The sequence below is a fragment of the Monodelphis domestica genome, chromosome 5 (assembly GCF_027887165.1).
Source record: "Monodelphis domestica isolate mMonDom1 chromosome 5, mMonDom1.pri, whole genome shotgun sequence".
Taxonomy (NCBI): Eukaryota; Metazoa; Chordata; class Mammalia; order Didelphimorphia; family Didelphidae; genus Monodelphis; species Monodelphis domestica.
In genome coordinates this window covers 121697585-121717623 of record NC_077231.1, presented here as the reverse complement: position 1 = coordinate 121717623, position 20039 = coordinate 121697585, and the positions used below count along the sequence as shown (strand labels likewise).

The window sequence follows — 20039 nt, the reverse complement described above, 5'->3', positions numbered from 1 at the left end:
AGCCTCTGGCACAGGCCTGGCCCGACCGGAAGGCTGGAGAGGCCAGTGCCCCAACTAAACACCATCCCTGGTGAAACCCCACAACCACTCCACACACACCCAGCCCGCCCCGCCCCCCCCCCAAGTCCTGGGACTAGGCAGGAGAGCTTCAGCCTGGTCTGCCCTGCAAACCAATAATGAGCCTCACACAGCAGTCAGAGGTGGGGATGGGCATGTTTAAGTGTATACAAGGGGAAGGGGAAAGTTTATTGGATTGTCTCTGAGTCAGAGAAGGCTGCTTCTGTCCAGGCCCCTGAAGGAAGCTCACAACCAGAAACAGTCCAAGACTCACACCAGGCTGGTATGAGATTCCACAATGGCTACTGCATTAGGACCGAGATTTCTGCTTCTTCCTAGGTGGGGGCTGGCTGGAACTAGAAGTCCGTGCTGTAGGAGACCGAGGGCCTTTGTGGACAGGCTTCCCATTCTGGAAACCAGCCTTCTTAGGGGGCGGCCTCTGTTGCTGCTGCCTCGCCTTTTCCTTTCCAGCTGCTCCTAGCTTTGCCTTTGTCTTCCCAGTGCCTAGTCTCACAAACTTTGCCTTTCCAGTGTCTAGTTTAGCAAACTTTGCCTTTCCAGCTTGCTTGGGCTTCTTGGCAGATTTAGGGCTGACTTTAGGCCTGGGGACCACTTGCACATTAGCTACAGAAGGTCCATCGCCCAATCTGGAGTCCATGGAGTCTTCAGGGTTGGCTGCTGCATCACCTGGGATTGGAGTGAAAGGGTTACATGAGTTTAAATGACACTGGGTTGATAAAATGGAGAAAACCAACACAGGTGAGTTTGAAGCAAAGTGCACCAAAGGAGCCAGCTCTGCACATAACTGAAGCATGGCATTTTACATGCTTTCCTTTTGTACTCCAATGATTTTTGCAAAAGGTGCTAAAAAAGAGAAAAAAGTTTCTGGGACTTCTTGGGACATTTCTCAGCATTCAAACCAATGATGGCTTTTGAAGACACTATCTTTCCTCCTGAGAGCTGGACCTCCTACTTAAAATGCTCAAGAAAATAATGATTTGAAAGCATCATGAACAAATCTGAGAGGCATCATTATCTAGGGGATAGAGAATTCACTTCCAAGCCAAGGAGACCCAAGCTCAATCCCACCTCTGACACATACTACCAAAATCATTTAACTGATTAGTGCTTTAGGCAATTCTCCTGGACTATGAACAGCAGAAATGAGAGGAAATTCCTTATCCAAGAGTGCCCTGTTGTTCAGTTATGTTCAAGTCTTCATCTTCATTTGGGGTTTTCTTGACAAAGATACTGGAGTGGTTTGCCATTTCCTTCTCCAACTCATTGTACAGGTGAGGAAACTGAGGCAAACAGGGTTAAATAACTTGCCTGAAGTCACATAGATAGCATGTGTCTGAGGCCAAAATGAACTCAGATCTTCCTGACTCTAGGCCTGATACTCTACATTCATCTTGCCACTTCACTGCCCCCATACCAATGTAAATCACAGGAGGTCTAGTCCCTATCCACTAGGAACTTAGATGTTCCCCAAAACCAGTTGGGCCTGTCTCCTGCTTGATAATTCTTAGTCTCAAGTGCCAACTTATCAGCTAGTAAAGAAAGATAAGGTCAGACAATCCAGAAAGGAAGAGAAACTACAACTCTTAACTCTTGAGATTCAGTTGGCTATATGAACAAAACAAATAAAGCCATCTACTTTGGAGAGGGAGAAGGAAGTAAAATTCCATTCTGATTTGAGATTCTGACCTCAAAAGGCACCAATCTAAGAGAGACTGCTGTAGCTGGACTCTTGGTCAGAAGATCTAGTTTGAGTCCTGACTGACATTTTCTAGCTGTCTGAATCTTTGCAAATCATTTAGCTACTCTTGAGTCTTGGTTTCCTGATTAAATGATACCTGTGGGGAAAGGAAAACTGAGAATCAAGCTTTTGCATTTCTGCCCACTGAGATTGAGTAGCCATCATGTGGAATGTGAGGGGAGAGTGAGTGACAGTTGGAGTGAAGAGAAAGGACCTTGAGCTCTAGATCCCAACCTGTGGAAAAGTCTTGCCTCCATTTCCTGTACCCAGAAGAGAGAAGATTCCTGAATGTTTGAGAGTATCCACTAGAGGAAGAACCAAACATTAACTGCTGCTGAAATGGGATGATCCCTTAAATTCAGGGGGGGGTCACCCTGAAGATCCTTTCCATCCGTTGACCTTCCCAAGAAGGACACTTGCCATTTGTTTAGTTAGGATAGAGATAGTGATTAGCTAATAAAGTAGATAAGCTGAAGCTGAGCCATTTTGGCTCAGCTAAAGAAGTAAGGGTCTCCTATTCCCACATACCTATCTCCCCTTTCTTTTACTACTAGAATTATTAGAATTATTAAACCACTTTATAAAATAGAAAATCACAGTCAGATTCAAATTGAAAGAAGAACACAGGAAAAGAGGGTGGTGGGCTGGGCTAGCCATTAGCCATTAGCCAACAATGAAAGCCAACAGTGACAGTCTGCCTATCAGAAAAGGGGAACTTATGGGGTTTCAACTATCAGTCAAGACCTGAAGAGTAAACTCCACTAGTTCCCAGAAGTCCACGCTAAGACACTGATCCTTAACCTAACCTTACCCAGAGGTACCTCTCTTGTGGGTTGAGTGTGAGGGAATTGCAAAGATTGTCTCTCAGCCAGAGGATACCTATTCCTTTACCTCATCAATCTTCCATATTCCCTCTGTCCCTTCACCTCCTCCAGGCCCTATTACAAACCCTTCCCTATCCCCTGTACCTCAATCCTTATACCTATAACCCCACCCCAGCTCATAGTAAGAAAAGCACTTGGTTTAAGGCACCAAGGAAATGAATGATTAGGAATAATGCACACAGAAAGAAATCTTTCATTCAAACAGGGTAGAGTGTGGGAGAGGTACAGATATTCCCAAGCAAGAAACACAGGGAAATGAGTCATAACTTTTGTAGATAGAGAATTTGAACAAATGAGAAGTGGCAGAGATATTTCTTACTTTTCTTAGACTGAGGTATAGCATTGGAAAATTTCTTGAACTTGGCAATGAAGAACCCATCCATGTTGTGCGTATGAGGGTAGAAACGTCGGGTAGAGCGAAGTGTGGGATGGAAGCGCCGCTCTCGGAAATGAGTAAAGCCCTCTTGACCAAAGTCTAGCCCTGTGGGCACCAGCCGCACATTCCTCTTCTTCAGGGCATATTCTACCACCCATTCATTTTCTTCTACCTGAGGGGGGTTGGATAACATGAGGGGTAAGGGAAAAAGACTAGGAGTGAGTTTTAGCTGAAGGGGTCCCAAGAATAAGCTTTCCCTAGCCATTTTTGCCCACACTCCAATTTAGCGGCCTTACCGTAATAGAACAAGTGCAGTAGACAATATAGCCTCCAGTCTTGGAAGCAGCATTAACAGAATCAATAGCACTCAGGAGCAATTCCTTCTGGATGTGGGCACATCTCTTGATGTCTTTATCATCCTTTCCAGGAAATGGGAAGAAAAATTTGAGTGTTTAAACTGATTGTCCTCCCAGAATAGGATGGTTCCACACCAATACCCTTCCCTTCCAAATGTGTATTCAGCCCCCCCTTTCCTCCTCACCTTGTTAGTTTTCACAGATGGGTCCTTAGAGATGACACCAGTGCCACTACATGGGGCATCAAGCAATACTCGGTCAAACCCTCCTACCACCTGGGCAGAAAGATGATGAACAAGTGGTCAAAGGAACTTCTACCTATCCAGAACGGCTCCCTACCCCTGAGCTCTTATAGGCAAAAGATAAAGCTACAACAAAATTAAACATCTAGAAAAGTGCTAGTGGACAAGGAAGCAAATATGGTATTTGGAGATATAAAATAAAAACAATGGTGGCTCTTGGGTCTAACCTTAGGGAAATGACGTCCATCATCATGGCTAATGATGGTGTTAGTGACCCCCAATCGGTGAAGATTGCCCACAACACTCTTGAGGCGTTCAGCATTAGCATCATTGGCAAGGATCACTCCTGTGTTCTTCATTAGTTGGGCTGTAGGCGAAAAGCCATAATCCTTCAGTTGTGCCCATGCCCCTACACAAAATACCTCTCCACTCTGATACTAGTTCCAATCAGAAATCCACTGAGTTAAATCCTAGCATCCCCATTTAACTCCACACACAATCACCCAGTAAGTCAACCAATATCCTAGATGACTATATTCCCACTTCCTACTCCTACAGTAAAGTCTATGGGTCTGATTTTCACTTTTACTGAAGTGCTTTCTGGACTGCAAAATGATCTTGGGCACCTATAAGCTCACTTTACCCTTAAAAGCAAAGTATTAAATGAAAGTGTACTTCTTGTGCTGAATGTTTTAAATGTCCCTGTTCTGCCACTTCCCTACCTATGTAGCTAGTCTTGCCACCAGGGGCACAACACATATCCAAAATACGCTCATGTTCCTGTGGTGCCAAGGCAATGACAGGCAGCATGCTCGAAGCACCCTGAAGGATGTAGTGTCCTGCCAGGTATTCAGGGGTAGCCCCTGGGAAGACAAAAAAAGAGGAAGATTAGATTAGGATCAGTGGGATTCCACAAATATAAAGCCCCTACCTAAATGATATTGGACTCACAGATATGAAAGACAGGAGCTGACAACCTTGAGAAAGGGTAAGAAATGTACACAAATAGCTATGACACAAGTTAAACAGAAAACGGGCACTGTGGAATGAGAAATCACTTTTGCCTTTCTAGGAATGGGGAAAATACCTGTGCAAAGGTAGGGAAGAAGGAAAGGGCAGAATAAGTCCAAAGAAATAGAAGCCACTCACCAATGGGCACAGAAGAATCATACACCACCAGTCCAGTCTTTGACCATTTACCCAAGGGATCCAAATTCACCCCACGGTTGATCAAGGCCTGCAAGAGGATAGATCAGGTCAAGGTTGCAGGCATCATGGTTTCCAGAGCAGAGGAAAGGCTTCAAGGCAGCCTGGCATTTGGAAATGTGACTAATAATTATCTATGTTCTTCTCATATCTGTGTTCCACATTTTAATGGAAATGATTTGTCTTTTTAACCAAGCACAGTGCTTTGCATATAGGAAACACTTGATAATTTTTTATTGAATTAAATTAACTAGAACAACCTTTCTTCCTAATCATCTGCCCCTAAGAATACTCAAGGCACAGTCTCTTTCACCAAAAGCATCACTAATACTCAATTTCGGGTTTCAGTGTTGTCCAACAAAGCACTGAGTCATCACTTATGTATCACAGAACCACATTAATGGCAGGGACTATAAAGGATAACTTGCCCCTTTAATTGAGATGTTCTGAATGGCACCTTTTCTCCAACCATGTTGCTTCATACAAGATTTCATTCCTTGTAGATCTCTCTCTACACTACGGTTCAGCCAATCACAGCCTAGTGGAAAGGCCTATCAACTTGTTTTTGTATAGGCCTTGGAAATATATTATACTTAAAAATTTTAAGTGGTAGAAAACAACAGGCCAACCATTTCTCTACACTGGCAAAAGGTAGTCAGGGCATCTGCTGGGCACAATGCAGGACGGGCCTTTTCTCCCCAGTTTTAACCTGCCAAATTTGAGACATAAGAGGAATTTCGGGGACCATAAAAATCCAGCTTCAATGGCTGTGTCATCCAGTGGCATTCAAGTCTGTTTGAAGACCTCCAAGGAAGGGAGGAAGCCACCTCTTCTCAAGACAACCCCCTTCACTTTTGAACAGCTTTCACTGTTTAGTGTTTCCTGACATCAAACTTGAGGTTTTGATTTCTGAGCCAAGCAGAGTAAGTTTAATTCCTTTTCCATTTGATAGTCCTTCAGATATTTCAAGACAGCCATTCTCTCTCCTTCCAAAATCAAGTTTAAAAAGTATTCTTCCCTAGCCCCTGAATTAATAACCATTCCCATGAAGAATAGGTAAAATATCCCTGAGTTTATTTGAAAATGGACCTTCCTTAAGACACTTCCCTATCAACCCTACCTGAGCCAGATCCCGGCGACGGGTTTTCAGGGTGTTGGTCCGGAGGGTGATGGGTCGAGGAACCTCATTAGCCTCTAGGAATTCCACTAGCTTCAAGGAAAAAAAAGGAGATTAGTGTGGCTAGGAACTTGATCAGCAACAGGGAACTCAATAGCTTGATACAGAGTAGTAAGAAAAGGATGACAAGCAGGATGGCTAGCATCACCAATACCTCGGAAAGAGGGAAAATGTCCATTATCTTGCCAATCAGGAAGTCTCCATAGGAGTAGTACGTAGCCAAGTCTTTCCGAAGCCTGCTCAGGTATTCAGTCCGGGACCGACCTTCTTCTCTCTGAGAACCAAAATCCCGTAGCACCCCAACAATGTCCTGGATTCGCTGGTGTACAGACTGCAGGTCTGGAGCCTGAGCATGTGATCATATTAAGGAACATTGTCCAATATAACCTGACGCATCCCTACAGATTCCAAATACCCATCACTATATCTACTACCTCCCTTGCCTCATACAAGTATACACTACAGACACTCCTCCCTCCAGTATTTGTCCTAGTAGGATATTCTCTTGTTCTATCTCCTTGCCAGTGGGCAATACAAATTTTTCATCCTTTTCCACATTGATCTGAAGATCTCCATTTGCTTCATCATTTTTGGATGTTGGCTGGGAAGACAGTTCCTCTTCCTCCTCATCAGTGTCTTCTGAACTCCACTGATCCCTGTAAATTGCAACAAATCAGAAAGGGAACTTTTAAGTATTAAGAAATCCTAGCCACTTCCACCCTAGCTCTTGACCACATCCATGATTAGAATTTCCAATACGTACAGAGTTTCAGCTTCCTGGGCCCTCTGCTTCTGAGCAGCCTTCTCAATGGGCAGTAGCTGTGGGCAGAAAGAGAAGACAAAGAACTAATGTCAACTTTACCTTCTTCAACATATCACTTTGCTCTTGACTTCTTTCAAGGATTGTTTTGAGAGCCTAGGCATATGACTCTAAAGAGATGTAAAAGACTTTGCAAACTTTAACATGATATAAACTCTATTATTATTATTACTATTAATTATAACCTACACAAGTCAGAAGGAAGAGACAGAGGATGGTGGGATGAATTGATCCAAAAAGGAAACTGGTTGGACTTAAAGAGTCCTGGTTCTCTGGGAAGCAAGGAAAAATTCTTTTAAAAAAGTAGAGAAATAATTCAGTGAAAAGGAACTTATCCTGAAAAAGTAAAACTACTGTAAAGCTATAATTATCAGAACTATCTGGTACTGGATTAAACAAAAATCAATGGAAAAAAAAAGAAACACGGAATAGAGCCAAATGTTTGTAGAAGATCAGTGCTTGATAAACAAGATAAATGAAACAGCAATATGGTGAAAAGAAATTAATTTAGTTCCACATCTCAGACCATTTACTATATAATAAGCTACAACTAGATCTAGAATATTAATTTTTAAATTAAGATATAAGAAAAAAACCCATGAAACTTTTCAGCTGCCAAAGAAATGGAAGAAATTATTGGAAATGGAGTTGTTTTGATTTTATATATAAATAAAAGATTTGATTATATAAAAACAAAAAAAAACAATGCACTCAAAAAAACAAACATAAAGGGTAGTAAGAATTAGGTCTTACAAATAAATGGCTGACAACCAGAATCTTAATCTATCGTTTCCAAAAGAATCACTGAAGAATTTAAATAAATTTCCAAGGAAAACACTAAACAAAAATTGCTGACTCCTTGAAAAATCGTTCAAAATCTCTAATGATCTGAGCAATACAAATTAAAACTAATTAATACAAATTCAATGTTGGTAAAGCTATGAATAAGGAGGTGTGTGTTGTTCTAATTGAAAATAAGTGCAATCTTGGGGGAGCAACCTGTTAAAAATAATAACTGCAAAATTAGCAAGTTTTTATTTAAAAGAGAAAGAAATACACAAAAATATTCATAATTGCTTCACCTTTAAAAATTAAAAGCTAATAGAATTTTCCATATCCAACAGCTAGGTAAAGGTACATGAAAGTATATAAATCTAATGGAATATTACTGAAACAAAGAAACATGGAGATTTTGAATAAACAAAAAAAGTAAACAATGGGATTTAGAAAGCAAAATTAGAGCCCACTCACTATACACCACAAATTGTGGAAAAAATAAAACCTTTCCACACAAGTAGGAAAAAGTATTATGAAACACAAGGGCTAATCAACTTACCACTCTTGATTAAATTTTACATTATAAAATTTGTTTTTTGTCCATTTATAATATTAAGATATTATTAACACATTTATAGCACTCTAAGGTCTACAAAGCACATTTGTCATAACAACCCTCTGAGGAATAGTACAAATATTCATTCCCCCATTTTATAGATGAGATAGGCTGGGACATCAAGTAAACTGCCTGTATCACAAAGCCACTAAGTGTCCAAAGCAGGGCAGACCTCAAATCAGCAATCATTAAGTCTACTGTGATAGAGGCACTGTTCTAAACAAGTCCAGGGCTATTCATATTCAAGATTCAATTTTATATTCAAGATTCAATTCATATTCATATTCAAGATAGAAAACAAATACAAAGTAGTTTTGGGAAAGAGAAGTGTCTTAATAACTGGAAGAACCAAGAAACTTCAGAAAAGGTAGCGTTTGAGTTATGAAAGAAACAGGGATTCCAAAGATTGGAAGTGAAGTGGGGTATGCATTTCATTTCCCAATGAAAACTCCCTTTAGAGTGTGGTGACTTACTTATGATAATAAAACTAGTAGAATGGTCTAAACTCTAGGCCAGTGTTGGCGAACCTTTTTGATATCACCTACTTAATTGCAACTTCAAACTGCCTACAAGACACCTGCCCCCACCCCACCATTACCCCAGGCATCGGAGGAAGGAAGTGCTTGCATTGGGTGACTGGACAGAGGGGTGGAACATGCAAAAAATATCCTTGGGCACTGTGAAGAAGGGGACTAAGCAGCCCCCCTTGAGGCCCCATGGGTGCCACACCTTTGCCAACAAGGCTGTAGACCATAGTATAGACTATAGATAATCATGTGGACACAGAGTATTTCAGTATAGCTTTAATGTGGAAAAAGTTGGAGAGGAGGGGGGAGGAAGTGTTTCTATTTGATCCTAGAGGTCATAGGGAACTATTGAGAGCTTTTGTTTCCACTTCAGTAAAATCATTTTAGTAAGTGTGTATCAGACTAGAGAGTTTGAGGTAAGGAGGTCAAAAAGAAAGTTATTGGAAATAGTCCTGGTGGGAGGTGATAAGGGCCTGAACTAGACTGGTGGCTAAGTGAATGGAAAGAAGTTTTCAAAGATATAATAGAAAGAGAAATGCCAAGATTTGGCAACTGACTGCATATGAGTGGTGAATGAGAGAGAGGGCTTGAAGATGGCACAAAGGTATCAAATCTGAATGACTAAGGGAGGGTGGTATTCTCAACAATAAAATGGAAGATTGAAAGAGTAGTGGACCTATGGGGGGAAATGTGTTGTTTTGGACAAGTTCAGTTTTGGTGATGAGGGAGGGACTGAAGTTCAGGAAAGCAAACAGGGCTTGAATATAGACATTTCAGTCTTCTTAGAGATAATAAGTAAACTCAAGAGAGTTTATAAGGTCACCCAGAAAAAAGCAAAGAGAGATAGAGTGAGTGCAGAATATAACTTTGGACATGGCACTGATAATGAAACGGATCCCAAATCTCTTGACTACAAGCCTAGCACTCTTCCTATAACTTTCTACTATTTCTCATTTTTAAAAATATGACATTCTAAGAACTTAATATTCATAAATTTTCTTCACAATAACCTACAAAAGAAATATTCTGGGGAAGGGCCAGATAGATAACTTGGAAAAAAAGGTAAAGTCTCAATGAAAACTCTCTCCACTGAGCACATAATTTGGATGACTTAACTATTACATTAAAAGTAATATTTATGAGCCTAGGCCTTCCTGATGTTAAGGACCACTTCTATATCCACTAAATCATGCTACTCTCACGATTACAGTAAATATTATGAGGTAGATATTACAGGTATTATCATCCTCATTCATACAATGAGGAAACAGACTCCTGAGAGATTATATACAGTTTATTTATGGCTGCATAACTACTTAAGTGTCAGAGGTGGGAATTAAACTTGGGCCTCTCCCCTAAACAAGTCTAGTAGTTCTTACTACTAAGGCTAAAGCAATAACTTAAAAAAAAAATTAAAACAACTTTTAAGTGAACAAAATCCCATCTTGAATGTTTACCTCATCATCTTCATCAGTTTCTTCTTCTGAGGCCACCCCATAATCATCTACCATATCATCTTCACTCTCCATAGAAGCCCAGTCATCCCCTTCACTCCTTGCATCATTGCCTTCAGAATCTTCCTCTTCATCACTGCTGTGAGGGGGAGCTGGGCGCTTCTTACCCCTAGCAGGTCCAAATAATGCTTCATTTCCAATTTTGAGCCCTGGAGCCTGGGGTCCTTTCTTTTGAGAGGACTGGATAGCACCTATAGAGAACCACAGGTGCTAAAACAGCATCTTCTCCAGCTAAAGATGTCAATGGCTCCTAACCCCAACTGTTTTAACCCAACAATCCCACTCCCTCCACCAATGTCCAAACCATTTCTATCTTCAAATATGTTCCACCATCTGGCAGTTGACCTCCTCACCCTTGAATTACTCTATTAGTCTACACCCATCACTGTGCTTTAAGATCTCTTCGAAAACTAAAGTCCCCAGCACCTACTTTCAAACTAACCTTTTGTCAAAGGCTTTGGACTAGGAGACAGTTTCTTCTTTTCAGGAGCCCCTACAGAATCTGATCGTCTCTTGGCTGCCCTGAAAAAGTAAAAAAAAAAATAAAAGAATGGAAATGTGCTCCTCTCTCAGCCTGCTTTCCTCATAGCTTAAAAGTGATGGAGCTTTCCATTAGCAACTCCATCCATCTGTGCCCAGGAGCTCTAAGACCCAACTTCCTATCAGCTTACATTATCTAGCAAGCATCCCCACATCCTTAATTTGACTATCCCAAACTCACCTCTTCCTGGCACGGCTAGAGAGCCTCTTCCCATTTTCATCACCAGCTATAAAAGGACAGCAACAAGAATAAGAAGTCACAGAGGAAATATGCCAGAGAAAAGCTACCACAAGAACAAGTTGGAAAAGAGATTTTGACGATGAGTACAGAAATTCAACAAAACAAAAGCTCCAGCTAACCATGCCACAACTATCCTAAAACTGTGTGAGGTGGAGGTTTGAAACCCATTAGAACCCTGGCCAAAATGGTAACAGGAAAATTAAAGATAATTGAGTAGACCTTCAAAGACCCCTTTCTAGACTTCTCCCTTATTGGCACTTCAGTCTATTATCAGTTGTTGTAGAGAAAAAAGCTCAGTACAAAAATGAACAGAGTAGTTCTGGGTATCAGTTGACAAGTGCAAGAGGAGTTGACGCAACGTAATATACTAGAGTACACTCTAAATGGGAAAGCGGATAAAGGATGCTGAGAGCCAATGCAAGGAGTAATAGGCACAGGAGGTCCCAGGAGAGGGATTCTCACCTGAGGGCAGGAATTTGGCTAGCTCGGTCTCAGCGCCCTTCTGTTTCCGGGTCTTTCTGCCAGGCCCACGCTTCTCCTTCTTGGTGGGGTCCAACTTGCGCCCCATGACGCTGGGGCAAAGAAAAAAGGTTCATGCATCAAGGAGCAGAAGAGGGGCAGGTGAGGCAGAAATAGGGGCTCCCACATTCCCGACAACGCTTGCTCTCCCTCCTCCTAAGATCACAGCTCTCCCTGGCAGCCCAGGCTGAGCCGGAGAACTCAGAGGCCTCCTTCCCCCAGCTCCACCACAGCTCCGAAGTCCCAAGGGACGACCTAAGCAGATCCAGTCAACTAGCGACTCCGAACCGAGGCTTACCAACCAAATCCGAGTCCACGTGCACTACCGAACCCGCGGATCGCACGCCACTCAAGCCGGAAGCAGTTTTGTATCAACGCGCTGACGCAAGACGCCCTGACACTCGGCTCCGGAGCCACAAGGCTTCGCCACACCCCTTCCGCTGGCTGCTTCCGGATGCGGCTTTCTTAAGTGAGCCTGTGGCTGGCTTGAAGTTTAGCAGACACGGCTCTTGAGCCTATTCCCCGAATATTCCAGAAATGAAAACCCGAACCTCCCTACCCCATACCATTCAGTCAGTCCGCGGGAATGGATTAAGCGCCCACTATGTGCCAGACACTGTACCGAGCGCTGCTGACAAAGAAACATCAAGGCCAGCTAGGAGATCGTGGTTTCCCCGGGGAGACAATTCACCAACAGAGCCGGAGGAACCACTTCCAGACAGGCCGTGAGAGACAGCTTGGAGAGGGAGGCCCTGGCCCGAGGGCTCTGAAAGCTGCTCGGCCAAGGTGGCATTTTAACTGGAACTTGAAGCAAGTGAGGGGTCATGAGGGGACGACCAGGGGATAAGTCTTGTGCAAGCAGCATCAAGGCCAGTGTCCTCGGAAGGAAGAGTACTTGGGGTAGGGTGCAGACTGCAAGAAGCCTGAAAAGATGTGGAGAAGCTTATGAAGGGTTTTGAATACCAGAGGATTTTCTGTTTGATCCTAGTGATAAGAAGCCACTGGAGTTTATTGAGTAGAGGGTGACACGGTCAGCTTTTAGGAAATAAATCTGACAACTATGGGGGCACTATGGTAGTAATCCCGCAGTGAGGTGATGGGGGCCTGCCTGGCCTCAGAGAGCAATAAAGGGATGTTTCAATGGCAAAATTGGACAGGTCTTGGCAATGTGGGAGAGGTGAGAGTAATTGAGGATACCTAGACTGTGAACCTGCCTGATTGGTGATATCTCTGAGGGTATCAGGGACATTTGGAAGGGGGAAAGGGTTTAGGGGAAAAGAATAAGTTCAATTTTGGACATGTTGAGTTTGATATGCCTACAAGATATCCAGTTCAAAATGTTCCAGGCAGCTGGAGAAGCAAAATTGGACGTCACCTGAGAGGTATGGGTTGGATAAGTAGATTTGATAATCATCAGCATAGAGATTAAATCTGTGGACTGTATGAGGTAGAGACAGCTGAATGGCTAGGTGAATTGAGTGCTGGGCCTGGAACCAGGAAGATCCAAGTTCAGATACTTCCTAGATGCGTGATCCTAGGCAAATCACTTAACCTCTGATTGCCTGACAAAAGGACCTACTAGAGAAGGAAATGGCAACCCACTCCAATATCCTTGCCAAGAAGACCCCATGAATAACTGTGGTCCATGGGGTCCCAAAGTGTCCAACAAGACTAGGACTAGCACCTCTGTGAGGGCTTGCTGAATCCTTTTCAGGGCTGCTCAACCACCTTGATCTCCATCTTTCACACATTTTCTTGCCACACCTCAGTAAAACTATCAGCAATCCCACTCCCTCCACCAACCTATAGGTATTATCAGATGGACTAAATAACTGATAGGCCTTAAACCTGTGGATGAGTTAGGGGGCTATCTACCCCAAGCATGTGAAGACTTCCCCCAACAGAATGAATGGATGAGAAGTAGGAACACTTGGAGCTTGGTCAGACATGAAAGACTCCAAGGCAATCTACTGCATTCTAGGCCATCACCATTCATTCTGACTTTTGTCTTGCCACTGGACTTCAGCGACTCTGGAAGAGAAAATGAGACCGGTGATTTTGTGCAACTCTGCCTCACTTAAATCTAACTCATGTGCAAGTCTGATGTCATTGGTCTTCATGGAAAAACAAATGCCTATGGGCATTATATAGCCTATAGAACCTTTTCTCTTTCTTACTGTCCTCTTCCAAACCTCACAACATAATTTTCTAGTAAATACTGTTCCTAGCTCACCTTTGCATCATTTTGACTTCCTTTAAACACTTGGCTCAACTGGTACAACCTATATCAGACTCTTTCCCACCTCTGGGAGAGAGGGAAGATCTGAATAACAATATCAGAAAACAATTGTCAAAAATTGTTTCTATGACTAACCTATCACTTTTGTATATGATATGCTTAGAGAATCAACTGAAAAACTAGTTGAAATAACTTGAGCAAAGTTGCAGGATACAAAATAAAACTGCATAAATCATCAGCATTTCCATATATTTCCAAAAAAGTCCAGCACCAAGAATTAGAAAGAGAAATTCCATTTAAAATCACCCTAGACAGTATAAAATACTTGGGAATCTATTTACCAAGACAAATCATATGAATCATATGAACACAATTACAGAACAGTTCACACAGTTAGGTCTAATTTCAGTTCAGATACTTCCTTTTGGAAGTATCCTTCCAATTGGAAAAACATTAATTGCTCAGGGGTGGGCTCAAGCTAATATAATAAAAAATGACAATCCTAAATTTACTTATTCAGTGCCATACCAACCAAACTACTAAAACACTTTATAGAACTAGAAAACAATTCATCTGGAAGAAAAGATCAAGAATATCAAGGGAACTAATGAAAACAAATGCAAAGGAAGATGGCCTGGTGGTAACAGATCTTAAACTACTGTAAAACAGTAATCAAATCAATCTGGTACTGGCTAAGAAATAGAAGAGTGGATCAATGGAATGAATAAATATGGGGTAAATGACCTCAGCAATCTAGTGTTGATAAAACCCAAAGATCCCAGCTTGGGGGGTAGGAACTCAATATTTGGCCAAAACTGCTGGGAAAATTGGAAAATGGTATGTCTCACACCCTATATCAAGATAAGGTCAAAATGGGCATACAGTTTAGACATAAAAGGTGATATTTGTATTATTATAACAGAAGAAGATAGAATAATTTACCTGTCAGATCTATAGGGAAGAGAAGAATTTATAACCAAACAAGATAGAGAACATTATAAAATATAAAGTGAATGATTTTGATGTTAAAGTTTTTGTGCAAACAAAATGAATGCAACCAAAAATTGAAGGGAAACTAGGAAAAAAATTTACAATGAATTAATCTTTTAAAGGTCTCATTTCTCAAACATAAATAAATCAAATTTATAATACAAATCATTCACCAGTTGACAAATGATCAAAGGATATGAATGGGCAATTTTCAGATGAAGAAATAAAAGCTATCAATAATCATAAAAAATGTTCTAAATCTCTTGATTAGAAAAATGCCAATTAAAATAACATGCGGTTCCACCTCATATGTCAGTAAAGGAAAATGATAAATGGAGGGGATGTGGCAAAATTAGGACACTAATGCATTGCTGGTAAAGTTGCAAACTGATCCAATCATTCTAGAGGGCAATTTGGAATTATGCCCAAAAAGCTATGAAACAATGCTTTAATTTAGTAATACCTTTGATCTAGTAATACCACTATTAGGTCTGTATCCCAAGGAGATAAAAAAATGAAAAAGGACATGTTTGAAAAATATCTCCTCTTTTAGTGGTGACAAAGAATTGGAAACTAACGGTACATCCATCAATTAGGGAATAGCTGAACAAACTGCAGAATAAGGTAGTGATGTAATACTATTGTGCTATAAGAAATGAGCAAGATGAGTGATTCGGAAAAAAACTGACAAGACCTACAAGGAAATGATGCAGTGAAATAAGCAGAACCAGAACAATCTAGTTAACTGAAATATGTGGAATGATCAACTATGATAGACTTCGTTACTTTCAGCAATACAATGATACAGGACAATTCCGAGGGACTTATGACAAAGATGCAATCCACCTCCAGAGAAAGAACTGTTGGAGTAAGAATGCGAATGAAAGCATTAAGATTTTTCACTTACTTGGGTATATGTTTTGAGGTTTTGGTTTTTATGCGATTATTCTCTTTTTAAAAAAATGAACAATAGGAAAATATTTTGCATAATGTGTAAAACCTAGACTGAATTCCTTGCCAGTCCAGGAAGGAGGGAGCAAAGGAGGAAAGGAGGACAATTTGGATCATATAACTCTGGAAATTTTATGTGGAAATTTATTACATGTAATCGGTGAAAAAAATTTAAACAATTGTTTCTATAGAAAAAGTTAAAATTACATTAATAAAATAGCTTTAAATCCCATTTTCTGCAAGCTTTTCTTATTGCCTTCTGAGCCTGCTTCCTATTATACAGTGTACATGTCATGTAGTTATTTGGAGGTTACCTCCTCCATTAGAAAGTGAGATCACTGAGGGTAGGGACCATGTGTTTTGCCTTTGTATACTCAGCACTTAGCCAAGTGCCTATAAATGTAGGCAACGAACTGAAGAAGCTCATTTTCTAATGAGATAGTATGCAAACAACTGTACAAACTACAGGACAAATTGGAGTTGACCTGAAAGAGGTGGCACTAAAGAGGGTCTATGAAAGGTTACTTGCAGAAAATGGGACTTTTAACTGAGACAGAAAGGAAGCATACATAGATGAAAGAATTTCAGCTTATGGGGAATAACCAGGGAAAATGCATGGAGGATTTGGGAGTATCTTGTCCAGGGAACAGCAAGGAAACAAGTTTCACCAGCTTGTAGAGTACTTGTGGATTAAGTATTTAATCACTATTGTCTGGTCCCCAGAACCAGATTTGTTTTCCCTAAGCCCAGAAAGGAAAATAAGTTTTGCATCAAGGACATCACCCCTTTTATTCCATATTCCCTTCCTCATACTCCACCTAAAGGACCCTTCATTCCAAAGCAGGTTATCTCAACACTGTAGGACTAAAAGGAACTAGAAAAGAAGAATCCCTTTAGTGGGGAAGATAAAAGAAGCTAGTCTTAGGCAGTCCTTCATCATGTTTCCTAATGGGCAAAGTGATATTACTTCCACTATTTTCATGGTTGCCATGAGAAACTGAAAGCACTTTAAATGTGTATGGCATTCAAGCATCCCTAGAGCCACAAACTGCCACAAAGCAGTATACTCAGATGGGCATGCATAGGAATGAATACATATAACTAGAGGGTTTAAAATACAAGGAAACTTTTATTTTCAATTTTATGAAGTTTTTTTTAAATGCTTTTGGTTCTTTTTCTTTTTTTTTCCCTTTTTCTTTTTTCTTTTTTTCTTTCTTTTCTTTTTTCTTTCTTTTTTTTTTTTTTTTTTTTTGCATTTTATCTCATTCTGGCTGCTCAGTGGCTGGAGCCGCTCGGTTCCTGGTATTAAAAAGATGCCAACGGAGGTAGCTGTGTCTCGCCCAGGGGCCCGGCCCATCCGAAACCCCAACAAAAAGGAAAAAAAACAAAATAAAATAAAAACATAAAAGAAATTTCAGATCATTTTCTCCGAGCTTGATGGGAACCCACAAGAGTTTGTATGTAACAGACGTTACAGTGGGGAAGAGGCCATGAACCCAGAGTGGGGCTGGCCTGCCCTCTCCCTGCAGATGGCGCCGGCGCTACTGCTGCATGTCTCTCTGGCAGGAAGGGCAATGCAGCCCCTCACTTCCTCCCCTCCCCAAGTGACAGGGGGAGTTGTTCCTTTATAAAATGAGGAGGGGGTGGAAGGAAGAGGGACTCAACCCCCAAAGGAGAAGCTGGGGGGCAGGGGGAAGGGAAGGGTCATTGCTCAGTGGTAAGGTGGTTGGTTATCAGCCTGGATCTTCACTGCTGCTGGGCTACCTGTAAAGGATAGAGATAAGTTAATACTTAGATCACTACCACTACTTCTAAGGTATGGGGCCTACTCAGAACACCTGGCAAAATATAATACAAGTTCCATTTCACACCCAATTTGGGAAGTTGACTTTTAAAAGAACCCAAAAGAACCTACCTGCTGTGGGGTGGGTTCAGGGCCCCGGTTTGCCAGTCGGCTGAGGATGTTCCTCTCTGACATCTGTAGCCGCACAGCCACAGGGGGAATACGGGCGATGGTGGCTGGCAGCCTCGTGACATCAGCCTTCATATCACTTAACAATTCCTCCAGTTGTTTCAGAACTACAAGAAGAAAAGCATAGAGGTGGGACAGTGAGTGGAGGTGGTTGAGATCCAGGTCCTTCTTCCTATCAAGGGAAGTAGCTGCCACCACCTTTCATCTCACCTCTGTGAAGAACAACCAGGATGTGCTACTGGAAAATGAGCTAAAAACTTAGCCCCCATTTTCTATTTTCTTTGTATTTTCTCTTCTTGAACTTTGTCCTATGTATCAAATTCAGATTCCTAATATTCTAAGACTTATAGATTCAGAAATGGAAAGGACTTTAGGAGTTATCTAGTCACTCTTCTCATTTTACATATAAAGAGTGTACAGATTTACCCATATCTACTTACTACACCAGTAGTAGGAAGCAGGACTGGGATTTAGACCCAAATGCCAAGATTCCATTAAGCTGTCCTAACCCTTGTTTTCTCTTTTCTTCTAATTTTCCAAAACCCTCTATTTCTTTCTCCCATCTTTAGGCTTTCTTCTAACTTCTATTACCTTTCAGAAGCCTCTTCTTCCCTTTCATTCTACCCTCTATGCAAAACTTTCCTACTTAAGAAAAATTTTCTCAAAGAGAAAAAACATAGTTCATTCCCTCAAAGTTTAAAAGATAACCACCTTTAACAAAAAGAAAAGCATTAAGAGATGTCTATGCTTCCCCAGATATTTAGGCAGAATTGTATCTAATGTATCCTTTACCACTCCTTGACACTAAATAATAAGTGATTTAAAACCATTTTTTGATGAGAAGCATATTGGCTAGGATTATTTGCAGCTTTCTAAGGGCAAACAATAAAAGCCCCACCAACATCCAGAAAATCTACCAAGAGTTTTAGAAACTAGAGATAGGAGGAGAGAATAAACAGAGTAGGCAGGCGAGCCACTGGCTACCTTTGTGAAGAACAGCATTAGCTGGCTTATTTCCTGCCATTGACTCCTTAGAAAGATGCTGGTGGCTCTCAGCCAGGCATTCCACCTCAGCAAAACGGGTATTGAGTGCCATGGAAGGGTGGGAGGGGTCCTCTGACATGTTCAGGTAAGCTGCTCGACGTAGTTGCTCCTCAATCACCAGAGCTTGTTCCAAGAGCTTGGAAGATTGGCAAAAAAGGAAAAACTGGATAAACGATTCTGTTTTTTAATGCTTTCCAACTCAAGGAATGAAGTACTCTTTAATAAAAGGGTTGAATGATGGGGTGAGGGAAAAATAGATAACCCCCATTTATTGAATTAAACCAAAGTACCTATCCCACCCCTAAGAGGCAGTGGCAAAGAGAGTTTTCCCAGATGTGTGACCCTGGGCAAGTCACTTAACGCCCATTGCCTAGCCCTTACCACTCTTCTGCCATGGAACCAATACAAGTATTGATTCCAAGATGGAAGTTAAGGGTTAAAAAACAAATAAAGGCCCTCTTGCACACCATACAAAAACTGAAGCCAGTTCACAAGAGAATGAAAGGCATCAAATGCTTTCCCTAATAGGGACAAAGAAATCCAAAAAGTTATCTTTTTTCTAACTCACACATTTTCTGTTCTCCAAGTTAGCTTCTTTCCACCCCATACCCTCACTTCTCCAAGGCTCAAGTCCTTGGGTCACATTCACAGCTGTTTGTCCAGTCCCAGATGTCTCTGGTGTCTCAAACTCATTTCCAAATATCTAATGGGTATTACCAATTAGATAAAAATTGGCTTTGGCCACAACCACTTCTAATTCAACATCACCAAAACTGCACTTCCAGCATTTATGGCGATTCTTCTTTGTTCTATCTCTCACATTTATCCCTTTCATTCCCAACACTACCAATCTAACCAAGGTCCTTATCTCCTATACCAAAATTATTACAATACTATTCTTTTAATTTTTCTATGCCTATTATCTACTTTACAGCCTACTACTGAATTAACACACTAACATACTCACGTCATCTTCCACTACTCAAAATCATTGAGAGTCTCTCCATTATTAATGTACAAACTTCTAAGCAGAGAACCAGAAGGCCCCTACATAAAACTGGTAAGTAACTATTAAGAATCTTGGAACTTACCAACCTGCCCGTTCTGATCTCATCTACTAGGCCCCTAACAAAATCCAACCTTGCTCCAGACAACCTTGTTTACTCGATGTCCAAAAACCATTATGTTCATTTTCTGGTTAACTCCCAAAGTCAAAGATTACTTCCAAATCT

The 20039-nt window shown here is 41.2% G+C and overlaps 2 protein-coding genes across 16 annotated transcripts in view; both read right to left on the bottom strand.

Annotated features, from left to right (window-relative positions):
- Positions 1-194: 194 nt before the first annotated feature.
- NOP2 (NOP2 nucleolar protein) lies at positions 195-16747 on the bottom strand. The gene is made up of 16 exons (XM_007503650.2): positions 11910-16747; positions 11555-11664; positions 11033-11078; positions 10754-10833; positions 10255-10502; positions 6821-6876; positions 6559-6713; positions 6212-6411; positions 6001-6090; positions 4824-4911; positions 4397-4537; positions 3902-4041; positions 3618-3707; positions 3373-3495; positions 3020-3248; positions 195-744 (listed from the first exon to the last, which is right to left on the bottom strand). Exons 2-16 carry the CDS (start codon positions 11658-11660, stop codon positions 368-370), a joined length of 2169 nt encoding a protein of 722 aa, XP_007503712.1. The 5' UTR covers positions 11661-11664; positions 11910-16747; the 3' UTR covers positions 195-367.
- Positions 16748-16900: 153 nt separating this feature from the next.
- CHD4 (chromodomain helicase DNA binding protein 4) overlaps positions 16901-20039 on the bottom strand; it is a 34198-nt gene continuing 31059 nt past the window's right edge. For 8 of the 15 annotated variants that reach the window (XM_056799230.1, XM_056799232.1, XM_056799239.1 and 5 more), the window contains 3 exons: positions 18748-18943; positions 17707-17870; positions 16901-17555 (listed from right to left, as the gene is read on the bottom strand). In XM_056799230.1, the coding sequence (XP_056655208.1) occupies positions 17538-17555; positions 17707-17870; positions 18748-18943 (378 nt within the window). In that variant the 3' untranslated portion in view covers positions 16901-17537. Of the gene's footprint in view, positions 17556-17706; positions 17871-18744; positions 18944-20039 lie in introns of all 15 variants that reach the window. The other 7 variants (XM_056799231.1, XM_056799233.1, XM_056799238.1 and 4 more) reach the window with 1 other exon arrangement.